Source organism: Leptosomus discolor, chromosome 4, assembly GCF_034619465.1.
Source record: "Leptosomus discolor isolate bLepDis1 chromosome 4, bLepDis1.hap2, whole genome shotgun sequence".
Classification (NCBI taxonomy): domain Eukaryota; kingdom Metazoa; phylum Chordata; class Aves; order Leptosomiformes; family Leptosomidae; genus Leptosomus; species Leptosomus discolor.
The window spans coordinates 80,349,326-80,368,898 of record NC_141394.1 but is presented as its reverse complement, the minus strand read 5'-3'; the positions used below and the strand labels follow the sequence as shown (position 1 = coordinate 80,368,898).

The following is a 19,573-nucleotide window of genomic DNA, read 5'->3' as shown; positions in this document are numbered from 1 at the left end:
CTTGAACAGGTAAAGTCATAAATATTTGTGCAGCTTTACTCTCTTGCCCCTGGGGAAAGCAGGCAAGACTTTTCAGGGAGCCTGCCAAGGACATCTGGGTCAGCCTCTCCCTTCCAGGCTTGTGAAGGATTAAATCATCTCTCGTAGCACAGAGAGAGCTTACGGATGTCCTAAAAGGCCATGGTTGCTACAAGGGGCTGGGGAAGGACTTGCAAGAGTTGGGTGCTGCTGGGAAAGGCAAACCATTGATTTCCATCAGTCTGGCTTAATGAAAAATCCCCTTCGGACCCCAAATCAGAAGACCAGGGTGAGCAGAGCCACCTGCAAACCTCTTTCCACGATGCTCCAGCACAGGCAGCCCCATCACCCAACAGCCCCAAAGCTGGCAGAGATCTCTTCTGCCAACGCTGTTTCGGGAGGGGGGCAGAAAAAAAATAGGCTGCTTGCTTCCTGCAAGAGTCATAAATAACAGTTGTCAAAGTGCACTTGATGTTTGAGATACACCACTGGGGACGGTTTCACGTGATAGTATGACTGCAAGCAGCAAGAGGCAGAAGATTTTCACTAATTCAGATAAAAATCACTTCTCTGGTCCCCATTTTCAAAATAACCCTCAATCAACAATTTGTTAGGAAAGCGTTTAACTCTGGAATATCGTTGTGAAGGTTATTACTGTAACTTTCCTGACCAGAAAACCACCTATTTCTCCTCTTTCCAACCATCTTCCAGCGATTCCCAGGGGACATGCGCCTGAAATGAGACGAGACGCATGTTCCCACGGCTCACCTCGCTGTAAACCATCGCTCAAAACCCTCCTGAGATTTAAAGAAAAACTTCAGCACCAGCTCAAAGGTGTTCAGCTCTGAGCAGATCTTATCCTGGGCTGGTTAGTCCTGCAGAAGTCAACGTACCTGGATTTAACAGGGTCTTAAAAGGGTTTGGTGGCAAAGCCCCCTTAATGTAGCGGAATGGAAAAGCCACACAGGCTGACGGGAGGCTGGCTCTTGCTGTAACCTGCATCAGTTTTCTCCATGAAGTGATATATTCTATATATAATGGGATATATCCTACATAAGATGCGATACATTCTGTCGTGGTTAGGGGATATAATTTGGGAAAGATGTACTTAGGTCAGAAAAACAGACCTTTTAGCTAATCCCACGTCTAACTAATCCCGCATGTAGATGCAAGAAGAAATCAAAACAACTCTTTTCCGCGTCCTTTGCACATCCAGAAATGATTAAAACATCAGAGAAGACTGTTTTCTGGAGTAAATCAGAACAGAGGTGCTAACTGCAACTCTACCGTCTTAAAGCAGGCGAAAAATGACCTGCAGAGACAGAGTCAGTCCCTTTAGAGTCACCGGGAGGACAACACAACCACAACATGACCCAAGCCAGGTTTCACCAACAGCTGTAACTCACGTCAACAGCGGCCCCTCCACTCATTGCTGTCACGGTTTTGCTCCCCGTGCTGCTTCCTGGGAGGCAGGAACTGTGACCAATCTCGCCAGAATAACCCTCCAAGTCACAAGACTTGGAAAATAGTAATTATTTTATCAGTATTAACATGAACATGAGCAGTATTAATATTAATACCATGAGGATGTCAGATTTTTTTTTTTTTTTCCCAATTTTGCTTTCTTTGCTCTCAGGGATGAACAACAGCAGAGAGAACACAAAATCAGCCCTACGCCGTGCCGGATCCAAGGGAATTACACCGAACATTTCTACAGCAGCTCAATCATTATTTTAAATGAATTCACTCGGACCTGCGTCCCCTTTATTTCCTCTGCGCTAACGTGCACTGACAGCCGCTACCGCCAAGCATCCGTCTTCTCCTCCGTGCCACCGGTGGGACGGCGTGAGCACCAAGCAGCGCAAAGCGCATCGCCGCGGAGTTTACCGAGCTGAAACACCCGTCAGAGCCAGGGTGAAACCCCAGAGAGGAAGCTCGTTTCTCCACGCAGAAACCAGCCCGGCCGCACCTCCGCTCTACCCGCTCTTATCCCGCCGAAGCGATGAGGAACCGCCAATATTCTGGTAGCGACGCCAGTTCTCGGCGGAAAAAGGCGCCTCAGTGCTAATTTATCACGAGAAATAGATGTGTGCTGCTGCTCGCCAACGGAATTCAGGAGAATAACAATTATTCCCATCATTTGCAGAATGGGTCAGGATCAGAGAGGGTCAGTCACGGTGCATAAAGGTAATTCATAAGCCAAAAAAGAAGGAAATTTCCTGAACGGCTTCTTAGACTTTGGTCATCCCACTCCAGGGATGGTAACGCTGATATTTGCAGAGCGTTCAGCGGAAACTCTTGTATCAGATAGGACATTGGTATGGGATTGTTTATTCCCAAAAAGAAGAGCCCAACACAAACTGAGGTATCAGTGTGTCACCAGCTGTTCTAAAGAGCTTGATAGTCTGGAAGTGTGTCATAAGGAGAGCTATCTAATAGCAGAATACTTCTGGAAATGTTTTTACTGAGGGCTTGACTAAAGAGCAATGAAATATAGAATTCTTACCTCTTCTGTCAGAGTTACCTGCAGAAAAAGGAAAAACAAAAGTCTCTTAGCAACAAAGAAATATACATTTTAATAAGTCAGGAAGGATCAAAGACCAAGACAGGAACAAATTTAGTAACTCTCATCGTCTTCTTGTAAACCTTTAAAACGCCAGCTACAAAGCCAGGATGTTAAAAGGCATTTCAGCCTTCGCTGAGTAACAAGGAAAAAGGAACAAAAAGCAACTTTTTACCAGCAGAGCAGGAAGCTGAAGCTGAGCTACAACATCGATAAACACAACGTCCCGCTCTCCATCGATAACACAGTCCGTTTAAGCCTATATCCAGCAAGCCACTGGTGTAATTCACTTAAATATCAAGAGGCAACGCTCGTGCGTTCTTTTAAAACAGTGGCTGAGCCGAGGGTTCAGTCAGGAGCAGCTGGGCTCAGCGGTGGGGACGAAGAGCATCCAAGGAAAGCCTCTACCCGCTGCTTGGGATGTCTCATGTAGAGGAAGCCAGAAGAAACCCGCGCCAACGAGAGCACAGCCCAGCTCTCCTGCCGCAGCGCTGCTGGCACGGCCACCCCATGGCCCTGCTTCCCGTGTGAAGAGCCGCAGCACGGGGTTGAGGGTGGTTTTGGTAGGTTTGGAGAAGCAGGAACTGCCTGTACAACACGTAATTCATGTGGCACCTTCTGCCCCTGTCCCTCTCTTGAGCATCACTTAATTCTTCCACGACTGATATCCAAATTTCCCATCAAGATTAACGGCAAGGGCAGCCCTAAAATTAATTTTGCTCTTTGACAAATTACTGGAAATAAAGAAAGAATCAGGTTTGGCCATTTGTTCTCGGGACTGACATCAAGTGAGAAGCCACCTCTGGCCTTGATGGTGCAAAGGCCAACGTGTCACAGCGTACACCAAGGGAGTTCACCAAAACCAGTAACCCAAGTCAGAAAAAAGTAGCCCAGACACAAAAATGATAAATTCAGCCCCCTGCTAGCAGACATTGTATTACAAAATCCAGATCTTAGCAGGAATTAGGGCTTTTGCCTCCACCACTCCCGTTCGAAGGCTACGTTTATTCCAAACTCGCACCGTGCATGTGTCTAAGGTCACTCCGGACTCCTTCACTCTGCGAAAAAAGCCCCGAGGATTTGTGTTTGAAAGGAAGCAGGATGAGCTCCGGGACGGCAGGACAGTAACAAAGCTGGGTTGTAAACTTCCTTCAGCCACATCCCTTCCTATGCTGGTAGCGAAGACAACTTCACTGCAGCTTCACGGGCTGCAGCTTCCAAAGATGCCCGGAGGAAGAGAGCACACACCGATCTTCACTGACGTGAAGAGCGGTTTAGATACCCAACACCTAATATCCCTGGAGAAATTTATCCTTAAAGAATATACTCTTGACACCTTCCTGCACTAACTCCAGTACTATCTTCTTCCAGTCTTTTCTCCCCCGCCAGCAAGTTACCCATCCTGTTTTTCCGCTAAATCCTGCACTACCAAGGCTTTCTGCCTTTAGCAGGCACTGCTATGTAACTGCTGCAACTCAGAGGCACGTAGTGTCAAAGCTGGGTGTCAAACAACGCGGCAACGGGCAAACCATGGCTGGAGAGTCACAGGTCAGCTAAGATTTCTGGTCACCTCAGCCTCTTTTTGTTTCATTTTTGCTCTTAACCTACACCGAGCAGCCAAACTAGGTTCTTAGGGGCCACTTCTATGATGTGCCAAGAGGGGAACGACAGCAGGATGGCAACAGAGGCAGATCTTGCTCATCGAGACCTTTCAAAGATTAAAGCAATAGGGAAAAAAAAAAAAATTAATGTAAGCACAGAATCATAGAACGGTTTGGGTGGGAAGGGACCTTCAAGACCATCCAGTCCAACCCCCTGCCCTGGGCAGGGACACCTCCCACCAGAGCAGGTCGCTCCCAGCCCCATCCAGCCTGGCCTTGAGCCCTGCCAGGGAGGGGGCAGCCACTCCATCGCTGGATGTGCCAGCAAGTGCAAGACTGAGACACCCAGCGCACGGAATACTCTGCTCGATCAGGTCTCACCACGTTGCTCCTGGTGCTTATCCCAGTGGAGAGAGGAGCACCCTCAGATGGTTTATCAGACCATGTGTGGCTTGTGCCTGCAAGCCATTCAGCAACCATCAGGTGGAGCATACAGATTATCCTACCAGACGGGCCAGCACCCTTCCCAGCGCATCATCCTTCACCCTCAGCTTGGCTGATTTTGGCTAATGAGCCAATTTACCAGCTTTCCCCAGGAGCTGGATCTCACCCCTGGTCGGACACCTCTAGTCTAAGCCTTAAATCCCTTGGGACAGGGATTTTGTGGGGGTGCTTGTACAGCACGGCTTGAGCCCACGGTGGCTACCAAAATACAGATAAATGTAGCAACGCTCTGGATAACCCCAGATCTGCAGCTGAGCGGCAACCTGGAGTAATTTACTGCTATGGCCTACACAGACCCTACACAGACCCGTTAGGGATCAACTTTTCAGCCAGCACCTGGGAGCCGCGCAGCACCAGCCGTTTCACCCTCCGGAAACCACAAAAGGCAATGAAATTCATCTGTGACAAAAGTGGAACAAGACCCTAGGGTTTCTGGTGCCCCAGCATCTTGGCAAGAAGCCCAAACCTTTGGTAGGATAAATCTCTTCTGCTCTGGTCAGTTCAGGGAGTTGTATTGTTTCATATCGCCACGGAATTTGCCCCAAAGTGTCTTCTCATTCCCTCGTGTTCGGCAAAACAGAAGAAGAGCAAAGAAGAAAACCTGGAAGCAGTGTGGCCTGGAGAAGAAGAGGTGAAGGTGATGCCTACCGTTGTGGGAAGCAGAAGAGGTCTCTTGCGTTGTCACCGTCACACTGAAATTCCTCTCCGTCGTCTCCACTTCTGTGCTGGGCAGAGCGGTGCGTGGAGCAGTCGGCGTCACGCTGGGTGGCAGGGAGGTGGCTGGAGGCACGGGCACCGTTGTCCCCAGGGTGGAGGTGTTGAGGCTGGCAGTGGTGGTGTTGGGGGAGATCCTGGTGGCTGTGGTTGTAGGTGGCTTTGATGCCATGGTAGAAACAGTCACTGGAGTGCTAACGTTGAGGCTGCTCGTGCTTGTCGTAGTCCCATCCTCAGGACCTGCCGTAGGAGCTTTGGTGGGGCTCCTGGGGGAGGTGGGCACTGTCGTGGGTGGCTCTGCGAGAGGAGAAAGCACAAGGGAACCTCCATGAGATACCCTTGCTGCAACACTGGAGGGTTTAGATGCTGGAGATTCGTGTGACTGTAACTCGAAGGATAAAACAGCCAAAATATCCCGAGTCCAGGACAGGGAACGCTTTGTGCAGCACGGTGATGCACACCGGCTAAAAGCAGGACATGCTGATACCGAGGAGGTACAAAGGTTAGAGCCCCTGTAAGAGAGGATCAGTGTTTGCTAGAGGTAAAACCTGCAGGTCCCTTTTATGAGCACCTGCAGCCCATCACCCTCCTCCCGATGCTCCATATTACAGTTAAGGGGAGGGCAGAAGGGCTAAGTCACTGAGCTTGTGAGGACATTCTCCTCTGATCCCACAGATGGGTTAGGGACAAAAGAGAGGAGACAACGAGCGTACTTTACCTGTCGTAACGTTGTTAGCACCTATGCTTATCAGGCCACTTCCAAGCAAAAGGAGAAAGAACCACAAATCCATGTTGACCTGGGGAAGAGAGCACAGAACAGTTATTTAAACCCTCACGCGACATCCTCCCAAAATAATTCAAACTGGGGATGCTGCTGTGCATCTTGTGTGCGTAGAGCCGGGAGGGAGGAGTGAACGTGTGGCTGGAGTCCCTGCAGGCCTGTGGATGGGAAGGATTTATTGATATGTCCCCAGTGGGAGAGCACATGGAGAGATTCCAGTCTGGTGGACCAGCAAAAGGGACCAGAGATGAAGCAGGGAACGGGTGAACTGTGGGAGAGCATGAGAGGAACGAGCTATGAAGCTGAGCACCAACGAGAAGTACCTGGTCTTAAAGAAAATTAACAATGTGTTCAATTAATGGTGTCCTGGGTTACAGTGTAAAATGTGCCAAAAGGAAAAAAAAATATTCTATCACCATCTTCAGGAGCTGTTGAGACCAGGTGGGGCGGTGCTCCCTGCCTCCCCCCTCTGGACTATCTCCTGTTACTGGGCACAACAATGCCTTATCGCCTGACCCATCGATAACTCGCTCCTGGGCTATCTCCTGTTCATGGCCCATCAAGGAACTGCCTCAGGACTCCCCATCCCATGGTGAGATGCTCCGCCCGGGGGGAAGGAGCCAAGCAGTCCTTGCCAAATAAAAACGGAGATTTTGAACACCCTAGCAGCCTTCTTCCACTGGATTCCCAGAGGAGCTCTTCCCCCCACTGGAGTTCCAGAGGACAAGAGCTACCTACCTACCACTGGACCTTCGGAGGAAGACCAGACCCTTTTACCTGATCGCTGCTTCCACAGAACTACACCCATCGCTTCAGGAGGACTGCAGCCAGCATCTTATCGGACTGCTACTGCCACCCTAACAGGGGGTCAGGTTGTATTTCTGACTCTGTCAGTGTAAACCAGTGCGTTGTTTGTTTTTCCCTGCCTTGTGTTACATATATATATATATATTAGTAAAGAACTGTTATTCCTATTCCCCATATCTTTGCCTGAATGCCCGTTAATATCAAAATTATAATAATTTGGAGGGAAGGGGGTTGCACTTTCCATTTCAAGGAAGGCTCCTGCCTTCCTCCACAGACACCTGTCTTTTCAAACCAAGACAAATGGTCTTCAAATGAGAGTACTTGGAGCACACGGAAATGCAACACATGTGAAGACCACGGCAAGGAGCCTTGATCCAAAATGCCCAGGAACCAGAGGCAGGGAAGAAGGAGAGGTCAGCTCCTCGTGCGGGCAGTGCCCAGTGCGTCCCAGCCGGCTCCCCAGGGCCCCTGCCTGTAACTGGGTGCGGGCAGACACCCGCGCAGGGCCAGGCTCAGCTCCAGTCAAACCCCACCAGATTCCCTGCACGGGCGGACGAAACAAATACCCGTAAATAACGATCCCAGACCATCTGCAAGCGCAGGCTGCACGTTTGCTGTCCTGTGCATTCCTTCCCAGGAAACGTCCTGCGAAATTACAGGACGATGACAGCACTAAAACTGTCTCCCGCCGCCTTTCTTCCCCAGCCCTCTTAAATACAAGGGTTTTCTGCTGATTTCTTTCCCCTGCAGACCTCAAAAAGCTCCTGAGAAACGGGTGTCGTTATCTCCTCCCAAACAGATACGGGTCCAGAGGCTGAGGCGAAAGAGATGCGAGACGTCATTGTCCTGGCCAGAAGAGAGCCCAAAGCTGCCAAGCCCCAGAGCCTGGGGCCTCCCAAGGTCGGGCCAACATCTCGCATCTGCTACGAGCCCAGAGAGGGCTCGAAGACGGCTCTGCTGTGCGCCAGGGACCGGCAGCTGCCGTACGACTCCCTCCTGTCCTTCAGGCTTTTGTCGTGCGTCCAGTTGCATCTTCAGCACCTGGGAGAAGGCTGCGAGGTCTCGCCGCCAAGTCAACTCGACACGCTGCCAGGAAAGAGTCTTATTCCCGATACGCAGCCTAAGCCTCCCCCCTCTTAAATACATCTTGTGTTGTTTGTTCTCATTCTATGTATTTAAATCTGCTTCAACCTAGGCCCATCCCAAACTCCGGGCAAAAGGACAACGCTGAAGTCATCAACGCGCTGGGAACGCTATCAGCAATACAAGATCCTCCCCACCCAGGAGTAGCCTCCCACCAGCACCACCCACCTACATGTTTTTCCTCCCCCCCCCCCCGAAAGAAAACCTGGCAAAAATCAAACTTACTCAGGGACCAAAAGGTCAGACAAACCCTGAACCAGAAGGAAACCAAGCTCCAGCGATAAGAGCTTTCCTTCGTCTCTGTCCACGGCCAGTCCTGGGGCAGGGCTTGCTCCAAGGGGTCCCACTGGTGCGAGCAGCCAACTTTCCAGAGGGTTTCATCACTGGTTAAAATATCTGTCGATGAATTTGAACTGATTCAATCCTCCTGCCCCTGGCGAGAGCGGGGCTGGTCCTGCAACGCCTCCTCGAGGCTCTGCTCCGGGGTGGGGTGTGCGGAAACCCCACAGCTGGGTTTCCACGGCACGCTCCACTCTTGGTGCCTGTTGAGGCCACCCAACAAACAGTCGCACTCTGGAGCTAAGACAGTCCTAAGCCAAAGAGGTTTTCCACCCGCTCAGTGTAGGAAAGGGAGCTCGTGTCCTCCCCTCGGACAACGGCAACTGGGAAGCACATGAAGTGCACCGCCAGCGAGAACGAAAGCAACTTGCTGCAGGAGACAGATCCTCCGAGCACCCCACTGCGGAACCCCACAGAGATAGGGTGCTCATCGCAACGGGACCCATGTACAAAGGCAGAAGGAACCTAAGCCCACGCTGAATCTCCAGCGAACGTAATGGCGGCACCGAGACGCTCCCAAAACCTCGCAAGGGCTGACGAAGGCGCCGAAGTTTCGCCATCACAACCACTTCCCTCACCGGGACCCCATCACTACCGCAACAACAAAACAATAACAAGGTAAAGGGAAGTACCTGGCTCTTCTGCAAACACTACTAGTGAAAAAAGTGACTGTTCGCTATGTTTAGATGAATATTTGTATAGAAACGCCGCTCTTGTAGGTGGATGTGGCTCCTTTCCTCTTCCCCCAACTCATTTCTCGAAATGAGAGTTCCCATCCCGTTCATTTGGGATTCCCACAGCTATGCCAGCACTAGCTGCACAGCAGCAGTTTGCCCCGAGAACAGACAAACCAGTCACTAACGGGGACGCTGGCATCCTAGCAGCTCCTCACACGAAGGTCTTGCCCCTCACCACCTGGCCCATAATTAACCAACCACTGGAATACCGCATAGATGTTAATCTCTTCCAAGCCTTTCTTAATGGCTTCAAGGATCTTTTGAGCTGGCTGTTCCAGCTCTTGCAGCACACCTCAAACAGCAGGGGAATGAATTTGTTCATGGTCACTCAGCAAAGGGGTGACAGAGCTGGGACTGGACCCCAGGGGACCTGGTTCCGCTCCCATCTGTGGTCCTTGGGAGTCCTTTTGAGAAAGTTACGGAAGGAAAGACGGATGCTTTAGCCCATACTGACCCTGCACTCCCTCCCTAAGGCCAACAGCTGAATGTCCCGTTGGCCTCCAAAGCTCTTGTCCCTCATTCTCAATGTATTCTCCCTTGGTGTCAAAAGCAGGACGTGGAGGGTGGGTGGAAAGAAGTAAGAGCTGCGAATCCCTTCTTCTTTCTGCCCTCTGTTAGCGGGCAGTAACCCACATCCAACAAAAGAGCTTGGTTTTATTTCCACAACAGCAATTGCCATACGGATGAGAGCTACGGGCTGCTCCTGGATCGGCCACAAGTACCGGCTGCAAAACCCCTTTGGGATAGTGGGATGATCACAGAACCATTCAGGCTGGAAAAGATCCTGAAGATCATCAAGCCCATCCGCTGATGCAGGTCCCTCCTTCGCTGACCCAGCAGCGCAGCTCCGGGATTACATCAGTGGGCAGGCAGCCGCCTGCCTTTAAAACCCCCTTGGTATTATGCTTAATAAGTTCATTGATCCTCGAACCGAATGTGCTAGGAGGAAAGGGTTGGCACGGGGAGAGAACACCGAATTTCCCCGTTTTCACGAGGAAAGCTGGATGCGGGCAGCCCGCGCAGATCCCGAGGTTTTCCAGCTTTATTCCCGCGAACGTCAAAAAGAAACAGGACGCTGGGCAGCCCCGAGAACAGCCCGGCTTGCTGTGCGGATCATGACACAAAAATCCCCGGGAGCTGCTCCTGTGACCAGCCGTCGGCTGCCAGCGCTGCTTTATCACCTTTAAAACCGGATCCGGAGCAGCGAGCAAGCGAAAGAGCCCTGCGCAAGGGGAGGGCTGTGCCAGCCCAGCTCCCGGCTCCCAGCCCCTGCTATTAAACACTCCCTATTCCCAAATGTGGTATAAATAAATGCCAGCGGTACGCCGTTACCCGCTTCTTAACATAAAAGGCCTCAAGAGTCCTACCCCAAAGCTGGAGAAACCCGAGGCTCCCTTCCCCCTCGGCTCCCTCCCTGCTGGTTTCGGAAACGGAGAGGAAATACTTGTAATGTTATCAACATAAACACAGCTCTTGGCCGGCTGCAACATCCTGCGAGCGCTGCAGAAAAACACCCTGACGTCACGGCGCCGGCTCTGCCGAAGAGAAAGGAGCCGGCTTCGGCACCGCTGCGCCGGCGGGTTGCGCCGCTCAGCATCGCGGCTTGGCTTTCAACCTTCTTCTGCAAAAATCAGGGTTAGAAACCTGAGTAATTGCTACTGGTGCTTCCAACAATAGAATATATATATTTACATGCATTTATACATATATATATATAGGTTATATGCACTGTGCTCTCCCATACGCTGCTTGAGATCTTCCTATAGGAAAAAAAGCTGGAGGATGTGTGTTTTAAAATAAGTGGATCTTGTCAAGTTGATTGATGCTGGGGGCGGGGGGGAAGGGAAATAATCTCTTCATAAAGTAAGAAGTGGCTTAAAAATGGTCCTTGTGCGTGCACAGGCTGCAGGACCACCTCCCCACGCTTCCAGAAAGCAAGGAATTCGTATTTAGTGCTGCAGAACCTGCCCAGATCCGACCTGGAGGCAGCCGGCCAGAATCAATGGCAGGATTTACCCCCACCTCTGACTCCTCATTCCTGGCAAATGAGGCAATGTTTTTCTATGTGCAAGGAGGAGATACAACCTGAATTCTACCCGGCTTTCCGGGACCCCAGAAACCACTGCTGCTGTCAGGAGGATGCTAAAATGTAGTGGCTCAACCGAGACCACCCGACTGCCTTGTGCTGGCGCCAACCGCCGTGAAAAATAACAAAAAATGTTCAGTTTTCTTCCTTTTTTTTTTGGCCGGGAAGAGGGCAAAACTAGGAGCGAGGTTAGTGTTTGCACCCGTCGGCTCTTTGAAGCAGCTCACAGTAGGACGAGAACAAGCACGAGCATAAAGAAAGGCGAAAAAGGTCTTTTTCTTTTTTTTTTTTTGGTGGCAGCAAGCCATCAGCACGGCTCAGCCACCCTGGAAAACAAACCTGCTGCTCCCTCTCCCCTTCCTTGCTCCTTTTAAATCCCGTTTGTGGTTTTGCAGCCTCTCACTGGAGCTGCGATGGGCGGCAGAGGAGAGCTGCCCACGGGCTCGTCCGATTTCGCCGGCAGTGGGGTCCCCTTCCCCGTGACCCCAAACCTCTTGCGTTGGATGAGATGCAAAGGGTGTAAAAATACCGATCAGGATGAGCCCCGCTGCCGGGAGCTCTGCACCAAAAAGCAAAGCTTGGTCCCCTACGAGAAACCACCCAGGGGCCAAGCGCCGTGCAGGGAGGCTCCTTGAGCCGCGCATTGACTTCTTCTCTTCGTTAACACCATGCAACGAGCTGCTTCGGCTCCAAACTGCGTTGGGATGGCTAACGGGGTGTAGGTCGTCGCCTGCACCGGAGCTGTGGCTAGCTGGCCACGGCAGGGAGAGGAGCTGTTGAGTTTGGGGAGGGAAAAGGGGTTTGTTGCACTAAGATGCAGTGACTAATTCCTTGCATGTGTCTCCGAAGCCGAAACGAGGCCTCTGATGTGTCATTGAACATTATTCCCCCACCCCACCCTCTGCTTTTCCACTCTTCAACAGAAAAGATGAATCACAGCAACCATTCACCCTTTCTGAAAATCCACTTAATTTTCTTTTTTCTTTTCTTTTTTTTTTCTTTGCTTTCAAACAAACAGGCGGTTTCCACATGAGCGACAGCCGCTGTAACCAACGGCGCACCAGGAGGAGGACAAGCCTGCGGTAAGGGCCGGGGGTTTTGCTTTCTCCACCTGCCCAACCTTCAACAAATCACCGCTTTCCTGCATCCCAGTATTTACTCATGGCATGGGTTGGGTGGGAAGGGACCTTAAAGACCATCCAGTCCAATCCCCCTGCCATGGGCAGGGACACCTCCCACCAGAGCAGGTCACTCCCAGCCCCATCCAGCCTGGCCTTGAGCCCTGCCAGGGAGGGGGCAGCCCCAGCTGCTCTGGGCAGCCTGGGCCAGGGCCTCACCACCCTCATCATAAAACATTTCTTCCTTAGATCCAACCTCAACCTACCCTCTTCCAGTCTAAAACCGTTGCCCCTGGTCCTGCACTCCCTGGGAAAGTCTCTCTCCATCTTAAAAGCCCCCTTTAAGTATTGAAAGGCTGCAATAAGGTTTCCCTGGAGCCTTCTCTTCCCCAGGGTGAACAACCCCAACTCTCTCAGCCTCTCTTCATAGCAGAGGTGTTCCAGCCCTTGGACCACTTCTGAGGCCTTCAGAACAACAGGCGAACACGCAATCCTCTCTCAAAGAGCAACATCATCATATGGAGGGAGGGAACCCGACCCTGCTCCTACCTGGCTTTCTGGGCATCCAAAAATATCTAGCACTGTTAAGATGATGTTAAGAACTGCTGGCTTAAACCAGGATTGGCCTTTCACATGGATATAACCTTCAACAAGATGTTAGTGTACCCCATGCTGATCACGCAGGCTCTCAAAGCACACACCGAGAGCAGCAACGTGCGTGAAACGATCATGGGTGGATGTAGAGAGGAGCGGGTGTTCACCAGCCAGAACTTGGAAGGAGGTTCCCCAAGCTCCCTTCCCACTTCTGCCACCAAAAACTGGAAATCTCTGTGCTTCAGCCTGACCTACCACAAAAAGGCTCCCAAACTGGGTTTTTTACTCCATAAGTGAATGATGCAGGTTTAATTCATTCAGACATATTTGCAAGGACCTTTGAGACTACAGGTAAGAATAACTTACTGGGTCCAGTCCTCTTTAACATCTTCATCAATGACCTGGAAGGTGGGACTGGGTGCACCCTCAGCAAATTTGCTGATGACACCAAACTGGGAGGAGTGGTTGAAATGCCAGAGGGTCATGCTGCCATCCAGAAGGACCTCACCAAGCTGGAGAAATGGGCCAACAGGAACCTCATGAAGTCCAACAAGGGGAAATGCAAAGTCCTGCCCCTGGGGAGGAACAGCCCCAGGCACCAGTACGTGCTGGGGGCCACCCCGCTGGAGAACAGCTTGGCGGGAATGGACCTGGGGGTCCTGGTGGGCACCAAGCTGACCACGAGCCAGCAACGTGCCCTTGTGGCAGAGAGGGCCAGTGGTGTCCTGGGCTGCGTTAGACAAGGCATCGCCAGCAGGTCGAGGGAGGTGACCCTTCTGCTCCACTCAGTGCTGGTGAGGCCACGCCTGGAGCGCTGTGTCCAGGGGTGGGCTCCCCAGTACAAGAGAGACAGGGAGAGACTGGAGAGGGTCCATCTGGTAAGATACCACCCAGCACTGAGGTGATCCCTACACTGTGCAGGACATACCTCAGGATCCCACCAGTGTCCCTCCAGCTCCCCGCTGGTGTTCAGTGAACAAGCACAAATTACTGCACGCCATGACAGTATGCACACCCTTTGCCATGCAAGAGACAACCCTCACCTCCTAGGAGCCACTAATGAAGAGTCAAAAGGTGCTCAAAGGAACCCACTACAGCCTCCTCTAAAGGAGCCTGGAGCACCTCAAGCCTGATAAGTGAGCCTCCTAGAAGAGCCACAACACTAGGGAGTTATTATCCCAGTTAGGAGACGGGAAAACTAAACTGATGAGGTTTTAAGCAAAAAAACCCCAAACAAACAACAAAGAAAAACACCAATGAATGTGGATGCTTAAGTAACCTGGACATGAAATAATTCAGAGTCCTGAAGAGACACAGAAATGCTGACAGTGGGTATCTGTCCTCTGTAACCGTGGCACATCAGATCTTGGTTTTCTGTATTGCCTTGCTTTTAGGAAAGAAATCTCTTGTGTGCTTAAAAACGGGCAAATGCTAACGTAGAGCCTAGAGACTCGGTGGTCTCATGCTAGAAATACAGAAATGAAAGCCAGGAGATGGAGGCTCCATCCCTGGCTGTGCCAGGGGCAGATCGGTGGCACGTCTTAAGACCAAGGCGGTTGATGATCTCCAGTCCTTGCCCACCAAGCTGCACCACCGGCACAGCGAGCAGAATCACCGCCCGGAAGCCGCCCCGAGTGCCTCAGAGGGGAAGAGCTACAGATACATCCAATTACTTTCCTAACAATAATTTTCCTAATAACCCTCACAATTAGGACGAGTTTAATTCGCCCTCAGCCACTCTTTTCTGCCAGCACCGTGGCTGGCTGATCACGGGAGCATGTGCCGGTCGCTCCCGCACCTCTCACCATGTGCAGAACAAACTAGGATGGGTTGGGAATTGTGGAGGGACACAGAAGGAGATGAGGAGCTTCTTGGACCTGTAGCAACAGAGAACAACCAGCTGGAGAGGGTTTCCTGAAGGACGTGGCATCAAGGAATGGGCAGGACAGGTAAAAACTGAGAGAAAGTGAAGATCTAAGAAAAAGGAGCGCGGTGAGCTAAGCCCAAGGGAGCTGTCAGGTCAGGGGCATGAAGATGAAGGACTGACTTCGAGCCTCAACCAGGAGGAAGGCATTGAGGATGAAGGGTTGGGCTGGTGAGGGTCAGTGGGGCGGCAGGAGCTGCATTCCAAAGGGGAGAGAGGGGTGAGACCTCCTTCTGGGGTGATTAAAATGGATCTGCTGAAGCAACATCCCAGAGCTTGTCAAAACCCCTGGCTAGTACAAGACCAAAAAAGATGGCCTCCCCGTGTGCTTACCCCCATGGGACAGGCATCGCAGCTGCAAGGTGGCGCTGGGAAGCGGGGAGCGGCTGCCCGAGAGGCTCGAGTGAAGCTGCTTCATCTCATTATTCAAAATAACGAATTAATAAATTAAAAAAAAAAAAAGTCAAGTCATACAGGGATATATTTCCTCAAATATTCCATTTTAGGGTGTCCTCTTCTTTGTCCCAGGCACCGTTTGTAACACGTACAAAGAAAACATGAGTGCAGACCCCACACCAGCTACGAAAAGGACCGGCTGCTTTTGACTGAAGAGTCGGGATGAAGCATGGCCGTTATTTAGCATAACAACCACCCTACCTAGCGAGGTGCCTTTCGGAGAGCGAGCGAACCGTACGTAGGGACGAGAAACAAGGGTTGGGGGGGGCGGAAATAAAAATAAAACAAACAGAAAAAAATAAGCTTTTGGGCTCAGCCCTTTCTGCAGGACTGAGATGAAGTCCCAGCCCCACGCCGAGATCGAGCCGGGGAGCCGGAGCGTTGGGGCAGCGAGCGGTCAGAGCATCCTACTTAAAACAAAGGTGTCGGAGGGGATCATTCGCATGACAGCCTTAAAATCTCATTACAGGGGCTAAGCTCCAATTAAAACGCATGCGTTCGGTCATGCAGCTTAATCGCTGGTTGTGCTTACCCTGAAATCCGCCCGGGACACCTGTAGGGTGCGGGGAGCAGCCAGCCCGTCCCACGGAGCAGCCCCTGGGCTAAGAAAGTGCCGTGGAGCCGTAAAATCACCAATTTACCTGCGGTAATTCTGCACCGCTGCTCGGTTCAGCCCTGTTGCCACAGTAACACTTCTGGTGTAGCCGAGATCACTGATTATGAAACTCGGGGAAAAAAAAAAAAAAAAAAAAAAAAAAAAAATCAGAGGCTGCTAATTAGGATATACTCCAGTTCTCAAAAAGCTCCATATTAATGACATTATGATGGCGAGCGCAGGGAAAATAAAGGCGCCAGAAAGCATCGCCTCGGTCAGCCTCGGCGACCGCCGCCAGCCGCTTTTTGGGTCTTTTTATATGTGGGTCTTAAAATGAAGCTTGCAAATTCCCTGTAAATTCATCTTGTTTTCCTTCTCTTTATACAAATGTGCAAGACTCAGTGGAACAGGCTTTACTCTTTACATATATTTGCATGTATTAGACTGGAAAAAAAGGGCCGAGGACGATGTACAAATGGCGATAGCCGGAGCGGGGCCAGGGATGCATCCCCTGCGACTTGCATTAACCGTGTTTCTGTTGCAGTTTGCCAAAGAAACCAAAAGCTCCATTTTACCAGCGGCTGCAAGGGTCTCTAAACGAGGTTTGCAAACGAGGGGAACCGGAGTTGCAAATGTTTTCCTCTCTGACTTTCATTCCAGTGCCAAAAGCATTTTGAGGCACGTCTTCTGCTGAAGGCTTCAAGCTGAAAAGTCTGACTGGGAGCAGTTGCGCTGCCAGACGCAAGCGTTTTTCAACACAATCTACAAATAAGATACCAGAGTGTATTTCCAAGCAAAAAGAAAACGGCCTGACAGGTATTTCAGGAGCTGCAAAACCCACAGCAACGCTGCTTTAAATGTCAGCTCATCAAAATGCCTTAATTTTTCCATTCTCACTGGCTGGCGATGAATTGGTGATAAACAAGCGGGGCCAGGGACCCAAACTGCATCAACAGCTAATAATCCACATGACATCAACGGCAGACCGCATTTCTCCATCATCCAGGACCGCCGCACGACGCACAGCCCGGCTGCTTGACTTCAGCCGGCTCCACCGACGAGGACCTGGAGCCACCAGCTCCGAAGGGGATGGAGAGGCTGAACTTCCCAGTGCAAAAGAAGCTGCTGGCAAAATCCGTGCCCTGAGCTCAGGCATGACCTCACGTTTGCCCCGGGGAAGGGCAGGAGTCGAGCGGTGCCAGCGTCTCCCAGTGCAAGACCATTGGGCTGTGATGCCCTGACCCAGACCCAACCAGAGCTTCTGGGCTGTGACTCTACACTCCTCCGTGACGCCATACCGGGTTGCAGAAGCTTGAGCTAAAACTTTTGGGCCAAGAAAGTGAGAGAAAAGAGCTCTCCCCTGCAAGCAGCAAGGGAGCTTTAGGCAAGTAAAATGTAAATGTCCAAAGTGGGGAACACAGCAACATCAGTTGGAGGTGACCCAGAGACTTCACCTACGACCTGGCTGACAGCAAGGACGCTGCTTTCACAAGTACCTTTCGCCCAGCTCAAGGCCATCACGAAAACAAGCTGCGACTTAGAACCGCAAAACGGCTGCTGAAGCTCTCGTCCGGGTTGCAGGTGAAATTTGGATCGAAAGGCAACACCGCGAGCTCTGACGCAGCTGTTGGGAGGTTTTAGAAGCTGGAGCGATGGTAGGTCACGCGTGACCCACCCGAAAATACAAAAAGGAACAACCACTCTTTGGCCAGCTCAAATAATAGGAAGTATCCCAGCCCCTACTTCTTAAATTAGTAGAAATAACTGGAGGGAAAAAAAAAAGTATGTTTATATAAAAAGCCTCTGAATGCTGCTCTCCCCGTAGCACAGGCAACGGGGACTTCACATCCACAGCAAGATGGCACCCATCAGCAAAGGACAGCCCCAAAGTGTCAAGGAGCTTTCCAGAAGGCAATGCTCCCCGAACGCTGGATGGAGCTCCTAGCAATTACCCTCCCACAGCCTAATTACACCTCATCAGCTCCCGGTTTGAGGGATTAACGCGGGCAATCAAGCTGAGGACTTGGGTGAGGGCTCTTCCCCAGGTGCTGCACTGCCGTCGATAATCCTTTCCCTGTGAAGGGTGAAAAGCAAAGAGCTCGGAGAAGAACTGGGGGATCACGTTTTTCCCCCTTTGAGGCAGGAAAATAAGTGGGATTCAGTGGTTTTTTTTCCTTTAGCAGCATCACTTAAAGCCTTGAAGGTGCAGTTCCCCCGCTCACGACGGCATGAACTGGTCTCTCATTCACCACTAATACCGGGGATATGTTAGGTGTAGTGTTAATTACCTGTAAATGTGATTTACTAGCTGGAAACAATGCAAAGGGCTGATCTCACAGGCTAAGACATCCACCGCGGTGACCGACCACAACACAAGAGCAACTGGCCAAGGCACGAGGGCATCCCAGTCCCGAGCAGACAGGGATCGCCACGTTACAAATAACAAATTAATAAAAGCCGTGGGATTCAGCTGCCATTGATGGTTTAGTTGGAGGCATTATTTCTAACCTTTTAATAGGCTTATTTACAGGAATTAGTCCTTTAATGCTGTGTGCTCATGTACACAGTGCAGTATAAGCTGGTTCAATGCGACCACAGAGAGAACATCTGCTTTTGTGAGCAATTAGGGAAATTACTGCCAATTACAGGGACTGCAGGTAAGAGCAGCTGGGGAAGGAGGCTCTCTACGAGGAGGGCTGGGAAGCTTTTCAAGATGATGTGAGTGGGAAGTTCACTGGGAACATAAATAGCCCGGCAGAAAAGAGCCTGCGCCCAGAGAGCAGCCAAAATACCCTCAGCAAGGAAAGGATTTGGGGGCCAGCAGAGTTCGGGGCGATCCTTGTTATCGTTCATGCTGTCGGCAATTCGAGCAGATCGGTCTCCCAAACATTTCTTCTCATCAGCCCATCCTACTGAAAAAAAGGACCCAACTCTGTTTGCCTCCAGGGGCCCTATTTCCACTTTTGATCTTTTTTTTTTTTTACACCTATTTTTTCCAACCATCTTTTTTTTCATCTGTTTTCTTTTCCATCTTCCATGCCCAAGAGGGGTGTCCTTGTTCAAGATGAGGCAATGCTGTAGGCACAGGTCTTGGAGCCACACCAACAAGCTGGGCATCTTCTACCATTGCTACTGCTATAAACCTATTTTATATATACATATATATAGATATATATATATATTTATATATATTGCTATAAACCTATTTTTTATATATATATATATATTGCTATAAACCTAATGTCTTTGCTATAAACTTATTTCCTGCTGACACAAGATCATGCAAACATGAAACTTAAACAACAGGGTGGGTACAAGCCCCTGCAGGTACCAACAGAAAACATAACGCTCAGTAGTTCTGAAAGAAAATAATAATTACAATGCAGTTTCTTTTCCTTAAAGTGATTAAACAACATCCTGGGATGACTAACTTTTAGCCCTCCAATGTTATTCACAATTCATTCTCTATTTTAATCTCCCCAACAAAAGGCTGAACTCAACCGTATTATTGTCAGCGAGGGCTTTTATCATCAGCCTTCGAAAGGGTCAAGGCATGGCAGAGAACAATGACTCTCACAGGGGAATAAATACAA

General features: G+C 50.6%; 1 protein-coding gene across 3 annotated transcripts in view; it reads right to left on the bottom strand.

The window, feature by feature from the left end:
* PTPRA (protein tyrosine phosphatase receptor type A) overlaps positions 1 to 19,573 on the bottom strand; it is a 101,103-nt gene that overhangs the window by 23,364 nt on the left and 58,166 nt on the right. The window contains exons 1-4 of one of the 3 annotated variants that reach the window (XM_086464567.1): positions 12,481 to 12,492; positions 6,119 to 6,197; positions 5,335 to 5,697; positions 2,525 to 2,542 (exon numbers count right to left, since the gene is read on the bottom strand). In XM_086464567.1, coding sequence (XP_086320693.1) covers positions 2,525 to 2,542; positions 5,335 to 5,697; positions 6,119 to 6,197; positions 12,481 to 12,492 — 472 coding nt within the window. Of the gene's footprint in view, positions 1 to 2,524; positions 2,543 to 5,334; positions 5,698 to 6,118; positions 6,198 to 12,480; positions 12,493 to 19,573 lie in introns of those variants that run through there. The other 2 variants (XM_086464564.1, XM_086464565.1) reach the window with 2 other exon arrangements.